Raw genomic sequence first — 27,987 nt, 5'->3', positions numbered from 1 at the left:
GGGGCGAGCGCGCGCCGCCGCCGCCGCCCGCGCGGCCCCTGACGCCGGCCGAGGCGCCGCGCCGCTGCGGCTGCGGGCGGCGACGGCTGCACCATGGGCCGGTTGCTGCGGGCGCTGCGGCCGCCGCTGCTGCTCCTGCTGGCCGGGGGTGAGTGCGCGCCGGGCCGGGCCGGGGAGGCGCGCGCCGGGCCCGGGCCTGGGCGGCGGGCAGAGGCGGCGGCGGCGGTCGGCGGGCGGGCCGCGGTGCTGGACAGCTCCCGGGCCGCCAACAAAGGGGCGGGCGCGCGGGGCGCGGGCGCGCGGGGCAGGCAGCGCTGCGGCGCCGTCCCGGGCGGTGTGCGGGGTTGCACGGCGCGGGCACACACACACACTCGTACACACACACGCATATGCACACACACCAACACACACACGCGCGCGCGCACGCACGCTGGGCATCTGCCCGGAGGCTGCGTGGGGGGGGGGGACCGCGGGGACCCCGCCCTGGACCCCCTGCACCCCCCGAGGCTGGAGAGGAGCAGCTTCCAGAGGTCCCGTGGCGGCGGGGCTGCCCAAGAGCCGGTCCCCGGGCTGCTGCGACAGCGGGGGGGTGTGTTTGCGCCGTGCCAGGGGGGCGGGGTGCGTCTGTCAGGCTGCACGGGCAACTTTTATTAGCCGCTGGCCGGAGCCCAGAGGTGCCCGGGCAGACGGTGAGGGAGGAAGAAGAGGAGGAGGAGAAGGAGGTTTGGGCCACCGGGACCCTGCCTGGTGGCCCCCACCCACGCACAACCCGCACAAGGGCACGGGCCTTCAGCTGCCCGCGGGCACCGCCAGGGATGTGCGTGATGACGCTCCGGGGGCTGGTGCGGGCTGGCGCGTGCCACGCGGACGTGCCTGGGCCAGAAGGGGCCGGAGTCTGCCGGCGCGCCCACCCCCCACCCGAGTGGCCGACGCAGGGTAGGGGGTTGGGGGCAGGTACTGGGGACTGTCTGCCTGCGAGGGGCGGGTCACCTAAGGACACGGTGGGCCCGGAAAGGGACAGCCGCTCCACGTGGGGGCGGGGTGCGTGCCCCGAGTGCTGATGAAGGTGTGTCTGGGTCCTGGTGGCAGCGGAGACGGGGGGTGCCAGGGATGCGGTGGGCGCGTGGGCGCACGTGTGCAGGTGTGGGGAGGAGCAAGCGTGCGTTCGTGCGGCCCAGGGCACGTGGTGTGCACCCGCGTGGGAGGAGGGGAGGAGAGAGCCTGCCTTTGGGTAGGGGCAGCGGGAGAGTGGGCTGCCCTGGGACCGCAGAGACAGGGCGACCCCCCCCCCCCTCGGAAGAGGCCCACGTGCTCTAGTGCATGACCCCCGCCAGGGAAGGCGGGTGCAGAGGGGCTCGCTTCAGCCCGGGACTGAGGAGGGCCTGTGCCTGTCCTGGATTCCCAGGGGTGCAGACACTCACTCCGCAATGAAATATTGATCAGCGACTAGTTCTTTGTGTGACAGCTGCTCCAGGACTTGCTGGCGGAGTCTGTGGGGACCCCAGCAGGGACGCTGCCCTCCCCGCCTCCTCCCTGGCACCCTGACCCAGCGCTGCCTGGAAGGTGGACAGACGGCTGGTCCAGAGGCTCCTTCACTTGCGTCTTTGCTTGAAAACTCGACAAAGACACATCTGTGTTGTACGGGCACCCCTCCCCCTCCCCCGGGAATGTGTGTGCATGCGCGTTTGTATGTGTGTGCACGCGTGAGTGTGCATGCACGTGTGTTCGTGTGTCTGTGTGTGCATGAGTGTATGTGTGTGCGCGTCTGTGCACGTGTGAGTGTGCACGCGTGATTGTGTGTGCGTGCCTGTGTGTGCGCGCGCATGTGTGTACATGCGAGTGTGTGCGTGTGTGCTTGCGTGTGTGAGAGAATGTGTGTGCGCATGCGCACACGCATCTGCGGGGCCGCGGCGGTGCGAGACGACTTTTGTTGTAGCTGCCGGCTCGGGCGTGGGGATGCGTGGCAGATGCTGTGGGGATTGGTGTCTGGCGGGGCTTTAGGGAGATCTGGACTTCAGAGCTGCAGATTAGGGGGAGGGGGTGGGGCTGGAGGCGGCCAACTGCAGGAGGGAGAGATGTGGGGGCTCCAGAGCCCCCCTTCCCCCCTTAACCGGTTTGTTGGCCTTTTTTCTCTGGAGATTTTTGGGGTCGGATCTTCCTTTCTTTGAAGCTGCTGCCTGAGTCCTTTAGTCCTTTTCTGGTCTCTCTCTCCCTCCCTCTCTCTCCCCCTCCCACTCCCCCTCTCTCTCCCTCTCCCTCTCCTTCTCCCTCTCCCAGAGTTAATGAAGTAAAAGCAAATTACAAGGGAGAGAGCGAGAAAGAGAAACTAGGTCAGATGGAGCATGCGGTCTGAAGCCGGGACTCCACTGGGGTCTCAGTGAAGGCAGATTCATCATTAAGGGCAAAAAATAATGGTACCCAGCGGTTACGTTTCAGCTACTATTTCCGTGGCCACGTTTGAAAATAAGCAACCTTTTGTAGTCACCTAAATAATTACCCATTGTCAAGGCCTTGGAAAGTATCAGGCTCTAAATAAGGGACACAAATCATCATCGTCGAAGGGAAAAAAAACTTCAGGGGAGTGGAACTGTTTCCTGGCGGAGGCAAGAAAAGGCAGTGGGGGCTGGACCCGTGGCGGAGCGGGGAGGGCCCTCATCTGGCACGCAGCCAGCCCTCGGCTTGATCCCTGGCCCCCCATATGGTCACCCGATGATCCCCTCCAGGAGTGATCATTGAGTGCAGAGCCAGGAGCAACCCCTGAGCACTGCCAGGTGTCCCCCCCCCCCCCAGAAAAAAAATTAGAAAAGGAAGAGACACACCCCCCATCCCTTTATCCACATAGCTTTTTGGAGGCGCCCAGGCTCCATCAGTCCGTGGGGAAGGAGGGCATCAGGGAGGTGTTCTCGTGCCAGTGCGTGGGGAGACTGGGCTCTGACTGGGCTCTGGGGACTCCCCCAGCCATGGGGTTAGAAGCTGGACCCTGGGATTCATGGCCCCTTGTCTTTTTTTTTTTCTTTTTGGGTCACACCCAGCGATGCACAGGGCTTATCCCTGGCTCTGCGCGGAGGAATTACTCCTGGCGGTGCTCGGGGGACCATATGGGATGCTGGGAATCGAACCCAGGTCAGCTGTGTGCAAGGCAAACGCCCTACCCGCTGTGCTATCACTCTAGCACCCCCTTGTCTTTTTCTTGGAGAACTTCCCTGCCTCAGATGTTGGTCCCCGAGAGAGGGGCGCCCACTGTACTCCTGGTGAGACTTCTCGAGAGGGTAGTCCCGGTTCCCCCCCAGGTCCAGGCTATCCTGGGTGCCAGCCTGTGCGGTCCCTCCCTGGCTGAGCCCCTTGATGGAGCCAGCTCCCAGGGTGGGAAGCAGCGACGCTAGTGTGGTCCCGCAGGGCTTCCGTAGGGCCATTCTGCCGAGAACTTTCCGACTTTCTTCTTTGGGCCCTGCATGCCATGGGAGTGCCCAGAGATGCTCCAGCCCTTAAGGTCGGGCTGGCTCACACCGGGCAGAGCCTGTGGGACCCTGCAGTGCTAGAGACTGAATCTGGGAGACTTTTTATTTCGGGGGGCAGGCGTGACTCATCCACCAGTGTACTGGAGCAACTACCAGCTCAGGGCTATGGGGGTTCCCTCCCCAGTGGGGCTGGGTGGGCCTTGGGGTGCTGGGGATGGAACCTGAGTCCCCAACATGCAGAACAGACACTCCATTCCCTCTGAGTCCTCCCTCTGACCCCCAATAATGCTTCCTTAATTCAATTTGTGCGTTGTTTTGGGGTGCACACCCGGCAGTGCCGGGGATGTGTGGCTACTTACTCCTGATCCTGTGCTTGGAGGTGAATATTATTTTTATTCTGAGAAAATTCGAGGCTGACGTTCATGAAATGGGTGCGGTTTGTCAAGGAAGTATTTCTGAACGTAGCACCCAGGCAGAAGCGTCAATCAAGCATTCTTGGTGTGCAATGCTTTTGGTGAGGGAGATTCGAGAGCCACATGGGACTTGCCTGGGACCTTGGGTTGGCTGGAAGGAAGCAGGTGTGTGTGTGGTGGAGGGGGAGGTGCTCCCTTATAGTCCTCAACTCTGGCTTCTGGGCTCTGTAATCAGTGCATGAATATTCATGCTCGCTTAGAGACACTCTTTCCCTTTGTGTGATTTGGGTTATTTTTTGGGGGGGTTGTGGGGGGGAGGGGCACATCTGGTGATTCTCAGGGAATCATCCTGGCTTTGTGCTCAGGAATCACTCCTGGTGGTACTCAGGGGACCATATGGGATGCCAGGGGTTGGCCATGTGCAAGGCAAGCGGCCTCCTCGCTGTCCTGTCAGACACACCCTCTGGGACAGGAACACTGGCAGTGCTTGGCAGTCTCTGCAACTGCACCTAGTGATGTCCGGGTGCTCTGTGTAGTGCTGGGATTGAGCCGGGGTTGGTCGCCTGTAAGGCCTAGTGTCTAAGCCCCTGTCCCATCACTCCGACCCCCCCACCTGAAAGGCCATTTTGTAGGACCACCCAGCCCCTTGTGGCTCTCCATGCATGGACTAGCACTCGATGAACAATGCTGATGGACCTTATTCTCCACCTGCTCCATTATTTTACTTTCAAGAAAGTTTCAGCCCAATCACCTTCTGCTTAGTCATCCGGTTAGTGATTCAAACATGTCCCAGAGACAATCAGCGTTCTAGTTCGGAACCTGGAGAGGAGCCGCAATGGCCAAGCCAACGGGGTGTTCGGGGACACACCCCGTGCCCTTGGTGGCGCAGTCCCAGAAGGGATGAGGGCGCCCTGGTGAGGGTGGTGTAGTGGCTGCCCTGTGTGAGGGCAGAGTGTGTGACAGGGTGGCCGGGGGCCTGGCCGCTTCCCAGACGCCCAGGGAAGCTCCTCGGAGAAGACGGGACGTGGACGGGCCCAGGTGAGCCCAGGCTTTCTCTGTATACCTCTGCTCTCCGCTCTGTGCCCACTGCCCTGTGCCCTGGGCCTGTGTGGTCACACTGGAACAAAGCATATGGCAATCACATGCCCCCAACTCCATTCCCAGCTGCCCCTTTTGCGGCTCTGGGTCCCAGGGAACAATCAGAAATAAATGCTCCTTTTTCTCTTTTTTTTCTTTTTGGGTCACACCTGGTAATGCACAGGGGTTACTCCTGGTTCATGCACTCAGGTATTACTCCTGGCAGTGCTCGGGGGACCATATGAGATGCTGGGAATTGAACCTGGATTGGCCGCATGCAAGGCAAACGCCCTACTCTCTGCTATCACTCCAGCCCTCAAATGCTCCTTTTCATGTTTTTTGTTTTGTTTTGTTTTGTTTTGTTTTAGGACATACCCAGTGGTGGTCAGGGCTTACTCCTAGCTCTGTGTTCGTGATCACTCCTGACAAGGCTTAGGGGACCAGACGGGGTATCAGGGATTGAACCCCTGGCCAACCTGTCACGTGCAAGGCAGATGCCCTACCCACTGTCCTGTCTCTCTGGCCTCAGTAGCCAGTCGCTGTGCTGCAGCCTGAGTTCAGTGTAGATATTAAAACTCAGAGACCCCTGCAGCACACGTGGCACCAATAGCGTCAGGTCCTCACGCCTCACGGCGATGGACCAGAAATGATTCCTGGAATTCCTGCTTCCTGGCTACTTTGAGGAAAACCTTGGGATGGGAGGTCATTTCAGACGAGGAGATTGAAACCCGGGCTGCTCTCAGGAGAAGAGCCAGTCAGTCAGGTGTCTGGAACTGAGTGGCGGTCCTGGCCAGGAGGGCGGTGGGTTCCTGTTCTTGGTGGATGATCTGGGGAGCATCGGAAGGGTTTGCCCTTGAACTGGTGGTTTGGAGAAATGAAGAGACCTTACCCGCACTGGGTGAGCTTGGGTGGCACCTTCAGATGGTTTTCTAAAGATGGCATTCAGGGGCTGGAGCACGAGCACAGCGGGGTAGGGCATGTACCCTGCATGCAGCCGACCCGGGTTTGATTCCCAGCATCCCATAGGGTCCCCCGAGCACTGCCAGGAGTAATTCCTGAGTGTAGAGCCAGGAGTCACCCCTGAGCATCGCCTTTGTGACCCAAAAAAGGGGGAGGGGGAAAGCTTAGAATAAAGATGGCATTCAGGGTCCAGAGCAGAGTATAGCGGGTCGGTTGCTTGCCTTGCACGGGGCCGATCTGGGTTCTATCCCCAGTGCCCCACATCATCCGCCGAGCACCGCCGGCCAGGAGTATTTGCAAGGGCAGAGTCCGAAGGAACCCCTGAGCATCACGGGGTGTCAACAACAACAACAACAACAATAACAACAACAACAAAGACTGTATTCAGGGACCAGAGAGGTAGTGCAGAGGGTAGGGCACTTGCAATGCACATGGCAGACCCCGGTTTGATCAACTGGCACTACATCCTGTCCCCCGAGCATAACCAGAGCACAGAGCCAGGGATCAGCTCTGAACACTGCCAGGTATATCCCGGAATCCACGGGGAAAGAAGAGACAGCATTGGGGCTGCCGCATGTCTTAAACGTTCCCATGCCCCAGGAGAAATGACATCTGTACCTATATGTTCATTGCAGCACTGTTCACAGTAGCCAAAATCTGGAAACAACCCAAGTGCCCTAGAGGAGATGACTGGTTAAAGAAACTTTGGTACATCTACACAGTGGAATACTATGCAGCTGTCAGGAGAGATGAAGTCATGAACTTTGCTTATAAATGGATAGACATGGAGAGTATCACGCTCAGTGAAATGAGTCAGAAAGGGAGGGACAGACATAGAAGGACTGCACTCAGTTGTGGAGTATCGAACAACAGAGCATGAGGCTGACACCCAAGGATAGTAGATACACGGGGCAGGTAGATTGCTCCCTAGCTGGAAGGCAGCCTCGTGAGCAAAGGGGAGAAGGCAGCTGGAATAGAGAAGGGGTCACTAAGAAAAAGATGGCTGGAGGAATCGGTCGGGATGGGAGATGTGTGCAGAAAGTGGATAAAGGATCAAACATGATAACCTCTCAGAGTCTGTATTGCAAGCCATAATGCCCAAAAGTAGAGAGAGTTTATGGGGAATCATGTCTGCCCTGGAGGCAGGGGGAGGGTGGGTAAGGGGGGGTATACCAGGGATATGGGTGGTGGGGAAAGTTCGCTGCTGGAGCGATGGGTGTTTGATCATTGTGTGATTCCACGGGACTTCAAAAGTTCATGTGGCTGTCCACCTATGAGATGGTCAGACTTCTTCGTCAAGACCCTGAACGAGGGGCTGGAGAGATAGCACAGTGGGTAGGGCATTTGCCTTGCACACGGCCGACCCGGGTTCGATTCCCAGCATCCCATATGGTCCCCTGAGCACCGCCAGGAGTAACTCCTGAGTGCAGAGCCAGGAGTAACCCCTGTGCATCGCTGGGTGTGACCCAAAAAGCAAAAAAAAAAGACCCTGAACGATCGGTGTGAGGCTGTTCGTGTTCCTGGAGCGAGCACACGCCATTGGGCTACATCAGCACGCAACAGGGATGAATGGAGACGTTACTGTCGCCTGCTTGGGCAAATCAATGAGTAACGGGATGTCAAGTGATTAAGTGAAGTGAACCTAAACATGAAAGCTTATAACTATCTCACGGTGATCCAATACAATTAAAAAAAAAAAAAAGTTCCCGTGCTCCTGATGCAGCTTTGGGAAAGCGGCAGCCTGGAATAACACCGCGGGGGACGTTGGGCCTGCAGAAGCAGAAACCCCCACTTGTGCCCCCCTGGCCCCTAGCACCGAAGTGTTGTGGCGTGGGGTCCCACGCTTGTGTGTCGGAGGGGACCAGTGCTCACGTGTCCCCGTCTCTGCAGTCCGCATCCCCCTCTCCCGCCCCGAGCCACCCCCCCACCTTTGGACTTTTGGTAGGAGAACAGCAGCTCCGCAGCCCCCCGGCCGACCGTCTCGGGGGGCCCCAGGAGTCACCCCAAGCCTGTGCCCCCCGACAACGTTCTTAGTTGTAGGGTCCGCATTTTGCCTTGCACTGGCCTGTCCTTCCTGCCCGGTGACCCTCTCCGCCTTTCTCCTGTGCAGGAGCACTCCTGGGCCTGTGTGTGGCCGGAGCAGAGGAGCCGGGCCCCGAGGGCCTCACGTCCACCTCCCTGCTGGACCTCCTGCTGCCCACCGGCCTGGAGCCGCTGGACTCGGAGGAGCCGAGCGAGGCCCGGGGCCTGGGGGCGGGCCTGGGTGCGGCCGGCTCTGGCTTCCCCAGCGAGGAGAGCGATGAGTCCCGCATCCTGCAGCCGCCGCAGTACTTCTGGGTGGAGGAGGAAGAGCTGAACGAGTCCAGCCTGGACCTGGGCCCCACTGCAGGTACGTGCGGGCCTCGGCCCTCCTCACATCCCTCCAGCTTCCACCATGGCCTCCCCTTCAGGTCCCCCGCACCCCGCCCGCCCAGGGCCAGCCCACCGGGCCTGAGTGTCCCTTCACCCCAAAAGCCATTCTCTGTCACGCTCTCTGTTGCCTGTGCTCACGCCGACTCCCCCTCATCTGGTCTGTGAGCAGCCGGAGACTGACACCCCCCGCCCCCCCTGTTTCAGGCGTAAGGAAGTGGAGGCCTGGTGGCTACCCGGCCATCCAAGGCCACCACCAGACTGACTCCTCTACCAGGGACCCAGAGCTGGGTCTCTGCACGGTCAGGGCTTTCCCTGAGCCTCCGTTTGACAAGGCGTCTCCTCAAGAGCCACTGACCCCATTGCCCTCACCCCCCACCCCAGGGCCTTCTGTCTGCCATTCCCGGCCAGACCCCAGGGCTGGTTTCTGGGTTCTGGTATGGAGATGGGGCCTGCGGCCTGGCACTCAGCACAGGCCACGACCGGACTACGTCCATAAGCGAGAGGGCACGCACCTGCCACTGGCTTCCAGCCCCGTTTCCAGTGTCAGACGGTGAAAGTGGGAGCATGTCTGGCGGCATGATGGTACGGAACTGGGGGCCGGAAAGATAGTCCAGTGGTTAGCACGCTTGGCTGGCACACGGCCAACCTGGTTTCGATCCCCGGCATCCCATACGGTCCCCTGAGCCTTCCGGGAGTGATCCCTGAGCACAGAGCCAGAAGTAAGCCCCGAACACCGCCAGTGTGGCCTAACTCCCCTCCCCACCCCACCCCCCAAAAAAAATCTTGGTCAGTTTGAGAGGCAAGATGATCATGGCCTCTGACACCTGGTCAGTTTTACTGGTGTACAGAGAGTTGGGGTTGGGGTTGGGGATGGCTGAAAGGACGGGAGAGAGAGAGAGAGACAGAGAGAGAGAGAGAGAGAGAGAGAGTATGTGTATGTGTGTGTTGGGAGCCCCAGGTGTAATCTGCAACACTGCATGGTCCCTGGAGCATCACTCACAGGGAGTGACCCAAAATCCAAAAAAAAAACAGTTAAGTTTTACTTTCCACCGATATATACGTCCTCGCCATACAGCTGTGTGTGTGCACATCCCTGCACATCCCTGCTACAGGTTCTTTGACTTTGGGTGGGGGGCATACCTGGTGGTGCTCAGGGATCACCCCTGGCAGGGCGCAAGAGACCCCATGGGGTACCAGGGCTGGAGTCCAGGTCTGCCATGTGCAAGGCCGGCATTTTCCCAGCTGGATTATCCCACCCGCCCCCTTTGAATTTTTTTTCTTTTTGGGTCACATCCGGCGATGTTCAGGGGTTCCTCCTGGCTCTGCACTCAGGAATGACCCCTGGCAGTGCTCAGGGGACCCTATGGGATGCTGGGAATCGAACCCAGGTCGGCCGCGTGCAAGGCAAACGCCCTCCTCGCTGTGCTATCTCTCCAGCCCCCCACCCTTGGTATTTCTATTTGCTTTCTATTTAGGCCTTTCCCTTCCTGAGCTCAGTGCACCTTGCGTGAGCTTACTATTGTTGAATTCCTCATTCTAAGTATAATTTGTTTTTTTTTTTAATTTTTAATTTTTTTGGTCGGGGGAGGGCTCACGGGGAGACAGGAATCAACTGTCTCCCCCTGGGCCGCCTCTCTATGGTACGAGTTCTGAGATGGACTCGGGGTTCCCTGGCCTTTCCCTTTGTCCAGAGACCGCATCTTGAGTCCCTCAGCTACCCCAGGCTATCCTCAGGACCACCGTGGATGTGGCGGGGCCACTCCACGCTGAGGACCCTGTGCTATCTGGGCTCATTCCTCTCTCCGGGTCCCTCCTGCTCTCTCCTCCTCTGGCTTCTCCACGTCTCTGACTCACGGGGACTCGCCTCACTGAGTCACCATCCAGCTGCCGGTACTCATGAGCTGGCGGACACAGGCTGCACCCCTTCCTCCTCCTCCTTCTCCTCCTCTTCTCCCCCATGCCACTGGGGGGTCCCACTCCCTATCTCTGCCACACAGACCTGAGTAGCTAAAGGCGGGGACCCCAGGCAGGGGCCCCCAGGGATGGGAGGATGCAGAGGAAATGGAGGAGGGAATGTTTTGTTTTTTTTCCACCCAGGTCCCTTCTTGCTCTTCCCTAGGTCCCTTCCCCTTCCCACGGCTCAGTTTCGGCCCTGGGCAGCCCAGGCTACAAACCAGGAGTGTCTGGGCCCAGCCGGAAGTGCCACAATGGTCCAGGCCCAGCGTGTCCCGTCCACACCCTTGGGATTGGGGATCCCGTGACGGAATAGTGGCCCGTTTGCGCTGCCAGGCACGCCTGCCGCCCTCCTGCTGGCTGGGGTCTCTCCTCCTCCCCCGTGTCTCGTGGGCTTTGGGTCTTCCTCCAGCACTTCAGAAGGAAGACGGGATTCCAAAGGCCATTTCTGGCCCTGCCAGCAAGCAGGACCGCTGGGGAGCCCTGTCACATCTTGCCGAGCTGGCAACAGGGAATGATGTCCCCCACCCAGCACCAGATCACTGCTGATCCATGCACCATGGGGTTAGGCAGCAGCAGCAGGCGGAGAGCAACATCTGTGTGACCCAGACACACCCCAGCTGTCTTCGACTTTTGCCTCCTCGAGGGTGTGGGGAGGCGGGGATCAGACAGCTGTCCCGGGCGCGGGGTGGTGGGTGGCACTCCCTGCTGCCCTCTGTGCCCCTGCCCTGTGATGCCAGACTTCACCAGCTGGGGGGGCTCTGCGCAGGGGGGAGGCGGTTGCAGCTTGGAGTTTCCAGGTGCCCAGGAGCCTTCTGAGGGTCTGCCTGGCGAGGAGCTGCCCAGGACACCCCAGCCGGGAACTGTCCCCGAGTCTGAGGACAGCAGCGCCCACGGGCCAGGCCCCCATCGGGGGCTTCATCTCCCTGTGCCTCATGGAGAACGTTCTGTACATCACCATATCCCCGGTGACCAGTGAGCGAGTGGGAACTGGGGCGGTCGGAGAAGGGCTGGTGAGTGGGCCATGAGCAGGGCCCACCCAAAGCCTTGGCTGGTGCTGTCACACGGCTTGGGGACGTCCCGGGGACAGTGGGAAGCTCTGTTGTGTCTGAGTCACCTTGCCTCTGTCAGGTTGTTTCTTCTGATTCTTTTCTTTTCTTTTTTTTTTTTTTTTTGGCCCCAAAGCCCAGGATCTCAGGCCTGTGTGTAAGTTGCCGTTTCTTGGGTCAGTAACGCAAAGACCAGCCAAAGATTTTCCAGCCCAGAACGTTGGGGGAGGGGTCGGTGTTTGTTTTCTACCTTTTTTGGGTCACACCTGACTGTGCTCAGGGCTTACTCCTGGCTCTGTGCTCATCACGGATCACTCCTGGCAGGACTCGGGATTGATGCAGGGCAGGTACCCTCCCTGCCATCCTGTTGCTCAGTCCCTCAGCTGCCCCTGGTCCCCTGCTGGGGTCTTCTCGGGCTCTTCCAGGTACGGTGGCTTCTAGAGCCCCAGGAACTCACCCTTCCCACCTCTTTCCCCAGTGGAGAGCACAAGTTGCTGTTCTGGTACTTCCAGAAACTTCTCTGGATCAGCTTAGTCGTCTGATCCGCACAGATGAAACCATCTCCAGACCTCCAGACCAGGGTTGACCAAGGTCATAGTCTGGTCAAGACTAGATCTCAAGGTCCCCTAAGCCCCCATGCCTCTGGACCCCCTGGGGGGGGGGAGGAGTGCCCCTGCGAAGGAATCAAGGAACCATTAGCAGAGAGGGGATGACGGCTTGGGCTCAAGGCACTTTGCACTCAAGCATAGAATGGTTCAGTGCTCAGGGGAGGGAGCCGGACCTCCACAGGCAAAGCCTAGGCTCAAGCCTGCTTGGCTTTCTGGGGCCACTGAATCCCGTTTTTTTTATTTCAGTTTAGTTTGGGGGGGTTCCTGGGGTCGCCTGGCATCTCTGGGACAGGGAGGCGAGTGCCCGACTGCCCACTGAGGTCCCTCGCAGTGTAGACCTTCCTTCGCTTCCATGCTGGGAGACATCTCTCCCCTTTCCTGACTCCTCCCCTCCTCTTTCCTCCCCTTCTCTCTCCTCCCCTCCTCTCCTCACTCCTCCTCTGTCTCTCCTCTCTTCCTCCTGCGGGTCCTGCTCTCTCTGGCACCAGTGTCCAGAGCTCCCCTTTCCCCTCCGAAGGCCCGCCCAAGCCCCGATTTTTTTCTAACAGCTGCATAGTACTCCCTTGTGTAGATGTGCCTAAGTTTCTTTAACCAGTCATCTGTTCGCAGGCACTTGGGTTTTTTCCAGTTTTTGGCTATTGTGAACAGTGCAGCAATGAACATAGAAGTGCAGATGTCATTTCGGCTGTACTTTTTCTGCCTCTCCGGGATATATTCCCAGGAGTGGTATTGCTGGGTCAAATGGGAGCTCAATTTCTAATTTTTTGAGAATCGTCCATACTGTTTTCCAAAAGGGCTGAACCAGTCGGCATTCCCACCAGCAGTGAAGGAGGGTCCCTTTCTCGCCACATCCGCGCCAGCACCAGTTGCTTTTATTCTTGTGGATGTGGGCCAGTCTCTGTGGTGTGAGATGATATCTCATTGTGGTTTTGATCTGCATCTCCCTGATGATTAGTGATGTGGAGCATTTTCTCATGTGCCTTTTTGCCATTCGTGTTTCTTCTTCGAGAAAGTTTCTGTTCATTTCATCACCCCATTTTTTGATGGGGTTGGATGTTTTCTTCTTGTGGAGTTCAACCAGTGCTTTGGATATCCTTGATATCAACCCCTTAATGGGTGGGTATTGGGTGAATATCCTTTCCCATTCTGTAGATTGTCTTTGTATTCTGTTCACTGTGCCTCCTTCCTCGTCTCCCCCCTCCCCTCCTTCCAGTGCCCAGTGCCAAAACTCCCAGCTGTGAAAGGGATCCCGCATGCTGTCTGCAGCTGCTTATTTTCCAGACATTTCTGCAGGCTTGCAGGAAGTCTGCAGGACGTCTCCCCAGTGCCCCTCACAGGGTTCGCAGCTTGCTTTGTTCTTCTGGGCCGGGTCTCCCTGAGAGACCTGCTCTGTGCCCCACACTCGGCAGGAAGTAACAGTGGGTGTCCTTTTTGTCATAAGTACTTCCCTGTGGCCTCCCTCCCTCCTTTCTTCCTTCCTCTCTCTCTCTCCCTCCCTTCCTTTATCCCTTCTTCCCTCTCTCACGGAACGGAAGCGTGGAAGGAACTTTCCATCTCTGTCTGCAGACTACGGCTTCCCAGACTTGACGGAGAAGGCGGGTCCCATAGAAGACGCCAGTCAGGGCCAGGAGGGGCCCAGCCTCCCCTCCCCCCTGCCCAAGATGAACCTGGTGGAGCCCCCCTGGAATATGGGTCCCGAAGAGGAGGAGGAGGAGGAGGAAGAAGAGGAGGAGGAGGAAGAGGAAGAGGAGCAGGAGAAGGAGGAGGCTGAGAAGGAAGAAGAAGAGGAGGAGAAGGAGGAAGAGGAGGAGGAGGGAGAGGAGGAGGAGGAGGAGGAGGAGGGGCTGCTGTCTGTGAAGGGACCCCACGGAGAAGCCCAAACTCAGGCCCACACGTTCTCCCCCACCAGTAGCAGCCTCACCCCTGCGCCCCCCCAAACACAGGCCGGAAGATTCTGGGGACCCGGCCTCCTCGGGGGTGGAGGTGGGGAGCACCGTGGCCCCCCACCTGCTGCCGCCCTCGGCCGCCCCAAGCGCCGAGTCTCCGGGAGCACCGGACTCCAGTAGCCGGGAGGGCCACGGGGGGCAGCCCGAGGCCACCGTGGGGGCAGCAGGCCCGACCAGCGTGTGGGATGAGGGCCCGGCCTGGGCTTCCTCGCCTCACACTGAGGCTCCCAGCCGGGCCCCCAGCCCGGACCCCCTGCATCCTGGGGTCTCGGCCTCCCCCCCCACCGACTCCCCAAGACCTGGAACCGGCCGCCTCCACCGTTCCCCTGGGGTGGGACCACCTCGGACACCAGGCCCCTGACGATGACAATGATGAAGATGACGACGACGTGGCCACAGAAGCTCGCTCCAGCATGCCCTGGGATTCCACTCAGGTAAGGGGCGGCAGGCCAGGGTCTGGGGCCCGGGGAAGCCGGCAGGGGTGCGGTGCCTCCAGGGTGAGGTGCCTGCAGGGTGCGGTGGCCTTGCCGCCATCAGTGTGAAGCTCAGGCCTTGGGTAAGCAGAGCCCTGGCTGCATCGGGCCAGACCCGGGCTCGCACTGCCCCATGCACCCCCAACCCCCATCCATGTCGGCGTCTATACCCTCAAGAGCACCAGTAGGAGAGGAAGGGAAGCCCACCCCGGCCAAGTTGGGGGCCCCCAACAGCCGCACCCCTTTACACGGCTCCCTGAGCTCCAGGGGTCCTCTGCCTGGGGCCCTCGAGACCCCCAGGAGTGAGACGGGCCTGGATGGTGGGTGTGTGCCATCCCCTGAGGCCGTCAGCCACCCCCAGGCCTGAGTCAGGCCCCGCCTTGGGCCTTGGCAGGCACCGCGCTGCCCTGCCTGTCCCATCTGTCTTGTGTCCAGGTGATCTGCAAAGACTGGAGCAACCTGGCAGGGAGGAACTACATCATCCTCAACATGACGGAGAACCTGGACTGCGTGAGTGTGGTGGGCGGGCGGGGCTCCTGGTTCCTGCCCCTCTGCTCGGGTGGGAGGGGAGCTGGGTTTTGTGGGTCCCGGGTCGGGACCCCCACCGTCAGCACTGCTTTGCTCTCTCCCCAGCCAGCCGCTAGTGTGCCTTCGCGCCTTAAGCCTCTGTTGACTGGGCTTCTGAGCCAGGGCTGGAGAATTCCTTTTATCGGAGAATTCCTTCTTCCCCTGGGCACAGCTGGACCGATGCTCAGGGAGACAGGGGGGCTGGTGTCCACCTGCAGTGGGACATGGCAGGGAGCCCCTCTCTCCGCTGTACCCCCCCCCCCCCCCGCCTGAGGCTTCCTCCAGCACCATCTCCTCCTCCTCTTTTCTCCTCCTTCTCCTGGTCTTCCTCCCTCCTCCTCCTCCTCTGCCGCCTCCGCCTCCTCCTCCTCCTCTCCTCCTCCTCCTCTCCTCTCCTCCTTTTCTTCCTCCTCTCCTCCTCCTCTTCCCTCCTCCTCCTCTTCCTCCTCATTCTCCTCCTCCTCCTCATCTTCCTCCCCCTCCTCTCCTCCTTTCTCCTCTTCGTCTTCTTCCTCCTCCTCCTTTCCCTCCTTCTCCTCCTCCCTATTCTCCTCCTCCTCCTCCTTGTCTTCCTCCCTTCTCCTCCTCCTCATTCTCCTCCTCTTCCTCATCTTCCTCCCTCCTCTCCTCCTCTCCTCTCCTCCTCTTCCTCCTCTTCCCTCCTCATCTTCCTCCATCCTCCTCCCCTCCTCCTCCTCCTCATCTTTCTCCCTCCTCCTCCCCTCCTCCTCCTCTCCTCCTCCTCTTCCTCTTTCTCCTCTTCCTCTTCTTTTCTCTCTTCTCTCCTCTCTTCTTTCCCTCTTCCCCTCTTCCCCTCCTCCCCCTCCTCCTCCTCATCTCTCCTCCCCCCTCTCCCCTCTTCCCTTCTTCTTTTGCTCTTGGGACACACCTCATGGTGCTCAGGGTTCACTCCTGGCGGTGTCCGGGGGACCCTGTAGGATGCCCAGGATCAAACCCAGGTTGACTGCGTGCACGGCAGACACCCTCCCCTGTGCTGTGACTCTGACCCCACGTTAATATTTTTCATGAAACAGATCTCCAAGACCTTTTCGCCTTCCAAGCTGGACGTCTGTGCCGTTAGCCGGCTCCCCTCGCTCCCTCCCTCCCTGTCTGTCTGCCGGCTGGCAGCCTCCCCACTCTCTGAGCGCGCGTCTCTGTGGTCTGAACGTGTTTCTTTGATGATTAGGGATGCTGAATATTGGTTATTATCATTATTCATGGGCTGGAGCAATAACACAGCGGTAGGGCATTTGCCTTGCGTGCACCTGGCCCGACTGAGCCGGGTTTGATTCCTCCACCCCTATCGGAGAGCCCGGCAAGCTACTGAGAGTATTCCCCCCCCCCCCCCCCGCACGATAAAAAGCCTGGCAAGCTCCCCGTGACGTGTTTGATATGCCAAACACAGCAACAACAAGTCTCACGATGGAGACGTTACTGCACCTGCTCGAGCAAATTGATGAACAATGGGAGCACTGTGACTTCCATTATTCATATGGTTTTGGGGGGCACAGCAGTGGTACTGAGGCCTCCTCCTAGCTCTGTGTGCAGGGGTCTCTACTCATGTGCAGGGAACTATAGGCGGTATCGGAAACCGAGCCTTGGTCAGCCGTATGCAAGGCCAGAGCCTGCAGCCATGCTCTCTCCCGGGCCGAGTGCTGGTACTGGGGAGCCCAGCGCCAGCACCCGCTGAGCTTCTTGGTGTCTTTGATCACATGTGCCCTATACCCCCGCATCCCCGTGCCTCTGATGTACTTCCTTCACCAACAACTCAGATGTCAATGGTGGGAAAAGGTCTTTATTGCCCCATAATCTTTTTGGTTTGTTTGTTACTTTCTATTTTGATATAGTTTTGTTTTGTTTTGTTTTTGCTTTTTGGGTCACACCCGGCGATGCTCGGGTTACTCCTGGCTCTGCACTCAGGAATTACTCCTGGCAGTGCTCAGGGGACCATATGGGATGCTGGGATTCAAACCCGGGTTGGCCGTGTGCAAGGCAAACGCCCTACCCGCTGTGCTATTGCTCCAGCCCCTATTTTGATATAATTTTACACTTACAGAAAAAAAAAAGATAGTACAAAGAAATTCAGTTTGTCTTTGACCCATTTCACTGGTGGAGAGCACTGGGTTTGGGGTTTTTTTTGGGGGGGGAATGGAAGAGGGACCCCCTCTAGGAGTAATTTTAAGGCATCCTGCCAGCATTGTGTTGTGTTTCCCAGAACGCTCTCTGGGATGGCCGCGGTGCGTGAGCAGAGCCAGACTCCCTGCAAGTAATGCAGCACACTCCTCTCTCCGGACGGTTCTTAGAATTCAACCACAGACACTGCTTCAAAGCTCCTTTCCTGGCCCTGGTTTACGGTTTAATTCAGAATCGCATATCGGTCTTGGCCGGCATCAAGATCACGATCATCCTGTTGTTCGTCAATTGCCTTGAGCAGGCACCAGTAACGTCTCCTTCGTCTTAGCCCTGAGATTCTAAAAAGTGCCACATTCAAGGCTCTTTCTGGGTTAGGAGAATGAGACCCATCATTGTTACTGGTATTTGGCATATTGGGTACGCCACGGGGAGTTTGCCAGACTCTGCCGTGTGGGCAGGTCACATTCGGTAGCCTGCCAGGTTGTCCAAAGCAAGAATGAGATAACGTGGCTGGCATGTTTCTTTTATTTTATTTTTGGGTTTTGGGTCACATTGGCAATGCCCAGGGGTTACTCCTGGCCCTGCGCTTAGAGATCACTCCCGGCGGTGCACAGAACCATATGGGATGCTGGGGATCGAACCCGGGTTGGCCGTGTACCAAGCAAGACAGCAGCCCTCCCTGCTGTCCTATTGCTTCTGGACCTTGGTTGGGGAGGAATTGGAGGGACTCAGTGGTGTGGGGCCCGCGGGGAATGGCGTCTTCCTAAAAGTCCTCTCGAGAGTTGGGAAGATCCACTTTTTTTTTTTCTTTTTGGGTCTCACCCAGCGATGCTCAGGGATTACTCCTGGCTCTTCACTCAGGAATCCCTCCTGGCGGTGCTGGGGGACCATATGGGATGCCGGGGACTGAACCTGGGTCGGCTGCGTGCAAGGCAAACGCCCCACTCGCTGTGCTATCGCTCCGACCCCAGGAAGATCCGCTTTGATTCCAGGAATTCCCTGATGTGGGAAAACAGGTCCTTTACCCGAGACCTCGAGGGTCCTCCAGAAGAAACTGGGAAGAGGGTCCGGGAGAGCACGCAGGCAGGGAGGAGGCTCAGGAAGGTACCGGGACAGGCTGGGGATGGAGAGGCAGGGAGCAGGGCCGGGTCCTTCGCCCTGCAGGGGAGAGAGGAGCCAGCCCCGCAGTCTCCACACATGGGCGCCCCCGCCGAGCGCGAGTCCAGGAAGAGCTGCTGGCTGGCACTGAGGCCTGGCAGGGAGGCAGGCAGACGCCGCTGCTGCGCCCCGCCCAGCTCAGGAGCTTGGCTCACAAACGCCTGCCCCAGCTTATCTTGTCCCTGCCCGACCCTGCCCTGGGGCAGCCCTTCCCCAGGGAGCCTGGTGCCTCTTGATAAGGAAAGAGGCAGGAGCCCAGATCTGGATGCGGGGGTGTGTGTGTGTATATGTTTGTGTTCATGCATATGTGTGTGTGTGTGTGTGTGCATGTGTGAGAGTGTGAGTGTTGAGTATTGTGTGTATGTTGTGAATGTATGTGTTGTGTGAACATGTGTTTTGAGTGTGTGTGTTGTGTGTGTTGTGTGAGTATGTGTGTGTGAGTGTGTATGAGTATGCGTGGTATGTGAGTGTGAGTGTTGTATGAGTGTGTGAGTGTTGTGTGTATGTTGTGTGTGTTGTGTGAGTATGTGTGTGTGAGTGTGTATGAGTATGTGTGGTATGTGAGTGTGAGTGTTGTATGTGTGTTGTATGAGTGTGTGAGTGGTGTGTGTGTATTGTGTGTATATGTTGTATGAGTGTGTGTGTTGTGTGTATATGTTGTATGAGTGTGTTATGTGTATGTTGTATGAACGTGTGAGTGTGTAGTATGTGTGTTGTATGTATATGTTGTATGAGTGTATGTGGTGTGTGTGCGTTGTGTGTGTTGTATGAATGTGTGAGTGGTGTGTGTATTGTATGTATATGTTGTATGAGAGTGTGAGTGTTGTATGTGTATGTTGTGAGAACGTGTGAGTGTGTGGTGTGTGTGTTGTGTGTATATGTTGTATGAGTGTTGTGTGTATGTTGTATGAACGTGTGAGTGTGTTGTGTGTGTTGTGTGTATATGTTGTATGAGTGTATGTGTGGTGTGTGTGCGTTGTGTGTGTTGTGTGAATGTGTTGTATGTGTGTATAAATATGTGAGTGTGTGGTGTGCAAGTGTGTGTGTGTATATGTGTGCTTACACGCACATGTGTGGCCTGCATGTGTGGGGGAGGGGCTCTCTGGTGCCTGGGCTGCCAGACCCCCTCACAGGAAGTGCAGAGGGCCACAGGGTCTTCTAGTTCCTCCTCTGGGGGCGTAACTGCAGTGTGCACAGGGCACCCTGGTGTTTCTCTGGACAAGAGAAAGAGGGACGGAGTCAGCGCTGCTCCTTCTGACCCAGCATCCCTGGCCCCCCACCTCCAAAGCCTGACTGCCTGCCACCCCGAGTCTTTTCTTGTTCCCTTCTGGGACACGTGGTCAGCAGTCACCGCACCGGAAGCCCACTGCCTCTGCGGGAGCAGCTCAGGAACTGGACGGCGGTTCCTTTCGCTTCAGGCCACCCACTGTGTCCCCACCGGATGAGTCTGACTCCCAAAGCCTCTCCGATCACCTCTGTCCTCCAAGTCGGTGACCCGGGCTCCGTGGGGGGCGACCCTCTGCCTGGCCCAGCGTGGATGGTTTAGTTTCGCCTTGGTTGATGGCCCGCCCCCGCCCGCTTCTTCTCTTTATCTCCTCCCCCCTGAGGATTCGCTCTCTCTTTTTTCAGCTTTCGTCATCGTCATCGTAACCCACAGCGAGGTCCTTCCTGCCACATGCCACCGTGGCTCAGAGCGCCAGGTCTTTTGCTGCTGCCTTAGGCACCTTCTGCCTTTGGGGTCCCGATTCATCCCTGCCCTCTCTTCCGCCACCCCAGGCTGGAACAAATGGCCCAAGAGGGGATTCGGGGAGCCGTCGGGAGCTGGGCAGCCCGGGGGCCACATCTGGGCCAAGCTTCTTGGGCCGGATTTCTGTACCTCCAAGGACTGTGGAGTGGGACCCTGCTGCCAGGGTTGGTTAGTGCCTTCCTGGGGTCCCTCGGGGTCCTGGGTGCCTCCCCTCTTCTGCCCTGCTGAGGCCCTGTAGCCCCGGACAGCTCCTCCTGGCGAGAGGGCAGCAGCCCCAGTCCCACCTCACAGAGAAAGCTGCCCTCTGAGGCTTCGAGCGCTGTGCTTGTTCCCCACCTCCCCAGGGCCCCAAGATGGCTTTTCCCCCACCCCCTAACCCCGGGGAGCACTGCAAGGCTGAGTTGCAGTGAGCCCCTGAGCCGCCTTCACTTCTGTCTCCCCGGCAGCCTGAGTTTGTTGGACTCCGCCTTGTGCGGGATTTCCATGCTTGTAGGGAGGAGCAGAAGCAGGACTTGGTTAGGGGCAAAAGAAAGATGCGTTGGGTGAGGGCGGGAGCCCCTTTCCACTCACCACCAGTACCCGTGCCGACATAGAGCTGAGAGGCAGGGACCGAGGCCCCTGAGCTGGAGAAGCAGCTTGGTGCGTGGGAGGGTCAGTGCAGTGTGTCCACAGGGAGGACAGGACATCTGCGAGGGCCTGGCATGTGCCGGCAGCGGGGCTTCCTCAGAACACCCCTCGCCTCCCCTTGTTCCCTGGCCCTCAGGTAATCAGAGTTCTGGTTTGTTGTTTTATTGTGTCTTTTTTTTTATTGTTTTTAAAATGCCCCATTTTTTACACACTCACTTGAAATCATCCAGCACCCGTCGTCTTCCTTCTGAATGACTCTGCTTCACACCATTGTCCCTGAGCGCCTTCCATTTTGTTTCAGTTCATCTTTCGATGGTTGCGTAGTATTCCACAGGTGTAACTGCTCCATGCCTCCTTTGTCCCATCATGCCTTGATGGGTACTTCAGTGGCTTCCATAGTCTTTTCTTGTTGGTTTGTTTTGGGGACCATACCCAGTAGTGTTCAGGCCTCTGCACTTAGGTCACTCCTGGCACCATATGAGGTGCTGAGGATTCAACTCTGGTTGGCTGCATGCAGGCAGGTGCCTCACCCACTGTGCATCACCCTGGCCAGCCTCTTTTTTATGCAGTGATCATTTAAATCTTTTGTCCTCTCATGTATCAGGTTATCTGACTTACATTGGTTTCTACAAATTACCCCTATATTCTGGGTGTGAGAGCTCTGTCATGCATATATATAGTAAACATTTTCTCCACAGAATTTAGTCTTTGTTTTGGCTTTTGGTCCACACCCAGCAGTGCTCAGGAATCACTCCTGGCTCTGTGCTCTGGTATCACTTCTGGCAGGCTCACGTGACAATATGGGATTCTGGGATTGAACCTGGGTCAGCTGTATGCAAGACAAATGCCCTCCCCACTGTACTATTTCTCTGGCCCATGAAATCAGTTTTTTTTAAAAACTGGATTATGAAGAATTCAATTGTCCATTATTTTCCTGCCTAGTGATTGTTTTGGGGTTGCCTTGAGCCCTTGCCTGCTCTGGGTGCTGAAGCTGGCCTCCCATGCTCGCGTCTAAAATTTATTTTTGCCCTTGATACTCTTTGTGTGTGTGTGTGTGTGTGTTCAACATTCAAAAAAAATTGTTTTCATAAGGTTGTTCACATTAAGTGATTACATTCAGTATTTCGGCACCAATCCCACCACCATGACACCTTCCCACCATCGTTACTTCCAATTCTCCCACTACCATTCAAGCCTGCCTGCCAGGGGCAGTTGCTAGATCATTTCTTTTCTATTGCTGATTATGAATATCATGAGAGGTCATGTGACCGCAAAAGCGGCCATGCGCTTCTGGAATTCTAAAATTGGAAATGAGGGGCTCGAGTGATAGTACAGCGGGTAGGGTGTTTGCCGTGCATGCGGCCCAACCCGGGTTCGATTCCCAGCATCCCATAGGGTCCCCTGAGCACGGCCAGGAGTCATTCCTGAGTGCATGAACCAGGAGTAACCCCTGTGCATTGCTGGGTGTGACCCAAAAAGCAAAAAAAATTTTTAAAAATTTTAAAAATAAAATTGTAAATAGTTGAGGTCCAGAGACATCTCTGTAGGGAGCTAATCCATTTTGAGATTCATTTGGGAGTCTCCGGATCAAGGCTATGATGAGCTGAGATGGCACCCAGAGGCAGATCATGGGTGTGACAGGCAGAACCCCAGGCAGGTGGGGAGATGGGAAAGGCTGGCCTGTCTCCATTGCCGCCATGTGGCCTGGAGTCTTAGTCCCTAACCCACGTCACGGTCCTCCCGTTGTTCATCGATTTGCTCAAGTGGGCCCAGTAACGTCTCCAGTATGAGACTTTGTTGTTACTGTGTCTGGCATATCAAATACGTCACGGGGAGCTTGCCAGTCTCTGCCATGCGGGCGAGATACTCTCGGTAGCTTGCCGGGCTCTCCGAGAGGGGCGGAGGAATCGAACTCGGGTCGGCCGTGTTGGCTGCATGCAAGGCAAACGCCCTACCCGCTGTGCTATCGCTCCAGCCCTGGGCTTTTCTTCTGGAAGCTTGTGGCCATCGGGGTTTCATCTGGAGCGGGCAGAGCTGGGACACCCACTCCATCTGAGGTGCCCAGTGGCATTGGCTTGGTATAGGGTCCAGAGAGAACTCCAGAGAGCCTCCGTCTTCTGGGATTCACTGCTGTGTCTCTGGATCAAGGACACTTTTATTTCAGCCCTGTGGTTTACAGAGTTGTCCGTGACAGTTTGTCCCAGGCATTTAGTAGCTTCGAACACTTTGGATTGGTAATGCCTCTGGGTGACTTTTTAGGGTTTGGGGCCACACCCAGCATTGCTTGGGGCTCTGTGCTCAGGGAATCACTTCCTGTGGGACTTGGGGAACTGTGTGGGGTTCGTGGGCTGCTGACCGTTTGGGCTGGCCATGGGCACGGTAGGCGCCCTACGTGCTGTATTCTCTCCAACACTTGGGATGGCTTTAGTGTGTGATGTCAGGCAGGGGTCACAGAGCGTTTTTCTTGCCTGCAGAGCTGTCCAGTTGGCAGCATCTGGATGGCCTGCTCTTCCTCTTCCTCAGAGTGACCTTCGGGTGCCAGGACTCAAGGCCACATTTCAGAGGGGCCCGCTGGGCTCAGAGAGCGGCAGTATTTGACTAACGATGGCGAAGCTGAATAAGGAGAAGAACCAAGATTTGGGGCGTGGGGTACAGGGGGGCTCACTCATGGCAGTGCTCGGGGCTCACTTCCGGCTCTGGTCGCAGGGATCACTGCCCGTGCTCAGTGACCTGCCGCCTCTCCAACCCAAGACTGAAACCCAGGACTTGGAACCCAGGTTTTATTTGACTCCCCAAAACCCAGGTTTTTCCCTGGCCACTGACACTGAGGCCCAAGGGACAGTGAGCCCCTCCCGGCTGGCACAGGATCTGGGAGCTGCAGTCCAGGAGACGTCTCAGCCCAGAGGAGGCCAAGCATGCACACTGGGGAACGGGGCTGTGGCATTGTGGGGCGAGCCTCTGTGAGCAGAGGGGTTTCCTATGTAGGCACTACGGCTGCTGGGCCTCAGTGGACCCTAGTCCGTGGAGGTAGGGATGGGCTGCACTCCTCCCTCCCTCTCTCATCCGGGCATGCACACACGAGCAACACACACGGGCGCATATGCACGCACACAAGTGTGTGGAAGGCAGTGACGATCGCACAGGAATTCGGGCGTTCTCCGCTGCTCAGGGCTGTCCCCCCAGCATCTACTCACTGCTCCCCCGTTTCCAGAGGCCTGGCTCTCTGCTTGGTGAGCGCATGCCAGACCCTGGCACTTGTCGCGGGAGCCAGGCACGGAAACTGGCACCGGAGACGCCCTGCTTGGCTTGGGGTTGGCACGACAGCTGGGGAAGCGTGAGCTCGAGCTGAGAAGAGCCAGAGTCCAGGACCCCTCTGGAGGGGGAGGGGCTGCCGCGTCCTGCAGGGTCCCCCCCACCCCCGCCAGAGTGTGGCACGGGGAGGAGAGGCATCCGGCAGGGGCTCAGAAGGGAGCGGAGTGGGGGGTCAGGGAGGTCGGGGTGCATGGACAGTGGGTGTGGAGCACCCTGAACTCGGGAGCAGGGCTGGGCTGCGGGGTAGAACCAGCCTCTTGCCACATGGGAGCAGGAAGCAGCAGGGTTGCCGGAGGAGGAAGCGCCTCCCCCCTACCACCCCCTCCCCCCAATCCTGATCACGGTTCCTGGGAGAGGCCAGGAGGCACAGTGAACGGGGACAGCATCTCCCAGTCCTGGGCACAGGCTCCTCGGTTCTTCTCCTGCTGGACACTGCACCCACTACCCTCCTGTCCCCGCTCAGCCGGGCAGGAAGGAGCCTCTCAGGGTGCCTGAAGGGGCCCTTGGGTGTTGTGAGGGGCCACGGCACTGCCTCGAGGTGGGCTCACGGACTCCGGCGGCGGGCATCACAGGCTCTGGCTGAGGCTGGTGGGGACCGGGGCTGGGTCGCCCCCGCCACGCTGAGCCGGTGCCCTGTGTCCTGGCAGGAGGTGTTCCGGCAGCTCCGGGGCCTGCAGCTGCTGGCGCTAGTGGAGGATGTACTGCGCCGTCACGGTAGTGGCCACGCCGGGGACTGGCACATCTCCCTGAGCAAGCCCAGCGAGAAGGAGCAGCACCTGCTCATGGCCTTGGTGGGCGCGCAGGGTGAGCGCGCGCGTGGGCACGGGGGCGAGGGCCGGGGTGAGCGTGGGCAGAGGAGGGGTGGGAGGGGACTCCGGGGGGCAGCGTGGGGCTCCCTGAGGTGTAGGGGTCGCTATAGGGGGCCACGGGGCAGCCTCGCTTGGGGCATGTGGTGCTGACGGGTTGTCTCCCCCCAGGGGTGGTGCCCACCCAGGATGTCCTGTCCATGCTGGGTGACGTCCGCAGGAGCCTGGTAGAGGTGAGTGTGTGGGGGTTGGCAGGCTCTCGCCTAGGGGTCTGGGGAGTCTCCTGGCCCGACTGCGGGGACAGCCCTGGCTGGCCACAGGCTGGTATGGCCTGTGGTGGGAAGAAGAGTTTCAGGGCCAGCAGCTGAGGGGGCGTGTCCCAGGGTGGGCCTGGACGATGTCTCCGCCCCCCCACGTCCCCAGCCCCAGAGAGGTACCCCTGGTAGGTGGCCACGCCGTGAGGACAGATGGGCAGCATCCCCGTGTGGCCACAGCAGCCCCTGGTTCCATCCTCGGGTGGGACCTCGGGGTTCCTAGGAGACAGCCCCCTCCTCACACAGTGAACCCCAGTGCCTGGTGCTCACGCTTCTCCCTGGGGCCCCGCGTGTCTGCTGGGCCTCCGGGCACCTGCCGGTCTGGGACTCTGAAGACAGCGGGGTGCGGGGTGTGGGATTTGAGTGACGGCCTTCTCGCCAAGCAGTGCTGGATGCTGACATGGGCTCCCAGACCGCAGGGCCGCCCCAGGGCGGGGAGGCACCCCGTGAGCCCTGCTGGTACCCCACATAGGGTGAGCTGGGGCTGCAGAGATGCACAGCAGGGAGGGTGCTGGCCTCGCACCCCATCACCCAGCTTCCACCCTTGACCCCCATGAGGGTCCCTTGAGCCCCACCAGGAGTGATCCCTGAATGCAGAGCCAGGACTAAGCCCCGAGCACCACCAGGTGTGGCCCCAAAACAAAATCAAAGGAAAAAAAAAGTACAGTGAGAGCCAAGGGCCAGAGTGGGGCAGTGACTGGCCCCAGGCCAAGGCCTCTGCTCCCGAAACTGCCCCTTCACCATGCCCACACATCTCTCCAGCTCTTCTCCAGCGGGAAATTCTGGGCTCACGAGCACTGGGGGAAACAAAAGATTATTTTATTGTGGAGTAGATTAGCGGGCACACCTGGCAAGCTCTAAGGAGCCAGCCCACCTCTGCTTACGAAGCGTCCCGAGAGCAAAGGGACAAGAACTTGCAGGAGATCTCGCTCCCCGCCCCCCAGGGAGCTGGTCAGTGGCACCTGGGCCCCACCCCCACCGCTGATGGCCACTGGCAGCCGGGAAGGCAGACTCACCCCAGAACAAGCCAGAATGTGTGTGTGTGGGGGGGGTGTATGTGCAGGTGTGTGTATGTATGTGTGTGGTGTGTTTGTATATGTGTCTCTGGTGTGTATGTGCATGGGGTGTGTATAGGTATGTGTGTGGTGTTTGTGTGTATGAGGGGGTGTGGGGTGGTGTGTTTGGTCGGTGTGGGTGTGTGTGTGTGTGTGTGTGTGGTGTCAAGCACTTGACGCCCCTGGGGACCAGTCTGAAGGCTGTGATGACACCTGTCAGCCCGGCAGCTCGCTGTCATTTGACCCACCTAGGCACAGCGGGGAGGGCACGTGCCCTGCACGCAGCCGACCCAGGCTCACTCCCTGGCACCTGTATGGTTCCCCGAGCACAGCCAGGGCGATCCCTGAGCACTGCTGGCGTGCCTCCCTCTTCCCCACCGCCCCTGAAAGAAGTGCTCCCAGGAGTCCCCCCTCTCCAGCCGCACCCCACCCGCTTCAGGGCTGCGCTCCCAGGACTGTCCCAGACGGCGTGTGCGGGCACTCCCAGCGGCCCTGTCACGCTTTCGGCTGTGAGGTCGGGGCGGGCACTGTGACCAGCACTTTGGACAGGGCTGCCACCACTTCAGTGTGACTCCCTCCCGGAATGAGAAGGGAAGGGGCTGGCGGTGGCCGGGGACTGGTTCGGTGGGTCTAGAGTCCAGCCTGGTCAGGGCGGGATGGGGTGGGGGGTGGGGGGTGGGGAGGACGGAGCTGGGCAGTCTCGGAGGAGCAGGTCCAGGCCAGAGGAGTGTCCGGAGCCACGAGTGTGCCAGCCCCCCACTCTCCGACCTCACACGCCCACCCTCACCTTGAGCTGCTCCCCCCCCAGGGGCCTTTGCTGAGGACCCTGGCCCCCTGTCCACCCCCCACCACCCCCCAGATTGGCATCCAGAACTACTCCATGACGAGCAGTTGCCAGGCCCGGGCCAGCCAGGTGCGTAGTGACTACGGGACGCTCTTCGTGGTGCTGGTGGTCATCGGAGCCATCTGTGTCATCATCATCGTGCTGGGCCTACTCTACAACTGCTGGCAGCGCCGGCTGCCCAAGCTCAAACATGTGGTGAGCCTGGGGCAGGGTGTCGGAGGCTTTCCTGTACAGGGGACGTTGACCTGGGGCCAGAGGGCACCCTCTGCAGGGTGGGGCGGGGGGTGTCGGGAGGAGATCCTGCTGGGGCAGCTGCAAGTTCACAGGTGCCCCTCCCGCCCCAGAAGGTGCAGAGGGTGCGGGTTTTGGGGTGCACACTCCACCATGGGATCCCAAGGCACCAGCCCCTGGAGGGGCGGACGCTGGTGCTCAGGGGTCCAGAAGAGGCCCCAGCCGTCCGTAGGGTCCCCAGGAGGGTAGGAGGGGGCACAGGACCCCAGACCCAGTGTCCCTGCGTCCCCGCGGGGGGTGGGGGTGGGCAGGGGGATGAGCACCTCGAAGAAGGGAGTGGCCAGCTGGGTACGGGACTCGCCCACCCGGAAGGAAGGAGCCGTGGGCGCGTTGGGGCCGGTGGGGGGGTGTACCCTGCGCCCACCAGGCCCGGCCCAGTGCCCCTCTCTTCCCCCCACCCCCCGCAGTCCCACGGGGAGGAGCTGCGCTTCGTGGAGAACGGCTGCCACGACAACCCCACGCTGGACGTGGCCAGCGACAGCCAGTCGGAGCTGCAGGAGAAGCAGCCGAGCCTGAACGGCGGCGGGGCGGTCAACGGCCCCGGGGGCTGGAGCGCGCTCATGGGGGGCAAGCGGGACCCCGAGGACTCGGACGTGTTCGAGGAGGACACGCACCTGTGAGGCACCGGAGCCGCCGCGCCCGCAGCAGCCCGCGCGGGTCCCCCGCTTCCCACTGACTGTCCCCACGCCGGCCCCCGCGGGACCCCAATAAAGCCGCTCGGAGCCGCGCCGGGCCCAGCGTCCGCCTGCCCGACTCGTTCTTGGGAGGGCACGGCGGGTGGGCA

At 59.1% G+C, this 27,987-nt stretch overlaps 1 protein-coding gene across 1 annotated transcript; it reads left to right on the top strand.

Annotated features, from left to right (window-relative positions):
* The first annotated feature begins 7 nt into the window (after window positions 1-7).
* Window positions 8-27,891, top strand: PODXL2 (podocalyxin like 2). The gene is given in 10 exon segments (XM_056129474.1): window positions 8-148; window positions 8,019-8,297; window positions 13,497-13,858; window positions 13,860-14,162; window positions 14,164-14,310; window positions 14,785-14,859; window positions 24,541-24,697; window positions 24,871-24,932; window positions 26,928-27,107; window positions 27,611-27,891. Coding segments are annotated over 10 exon segments (1,833 nt in total). The 5' UTR covers window positions 8-93; the 3' UTR covers window positions 27,824-27,891.
* The last annotated feature ends 96 nt before the right edge of the window (window positions 27,892-27,987 follow it).

Source organism: Sorex fumeus, unplaced genomic scaffold (genome assembly GCF_029834395.1).
Source record: "Sorex fumeus unplaced genomic scaffold, SorFum_2.1 ptg000072l, whole genome shotgun sequence".
Taxonomy (NCBI): domain Eukaryota; kingdom Metazoa; phylum Chordata; class Mammalia; order Eulipotyphla; family Soricidae; genus Sorex; species Sorex fumeus.
The sequence above is the reverse complement of the archived record's forward strand: the minus strand, read 5'-3'. Positions and strand labels throughout refer to the sequence as shown.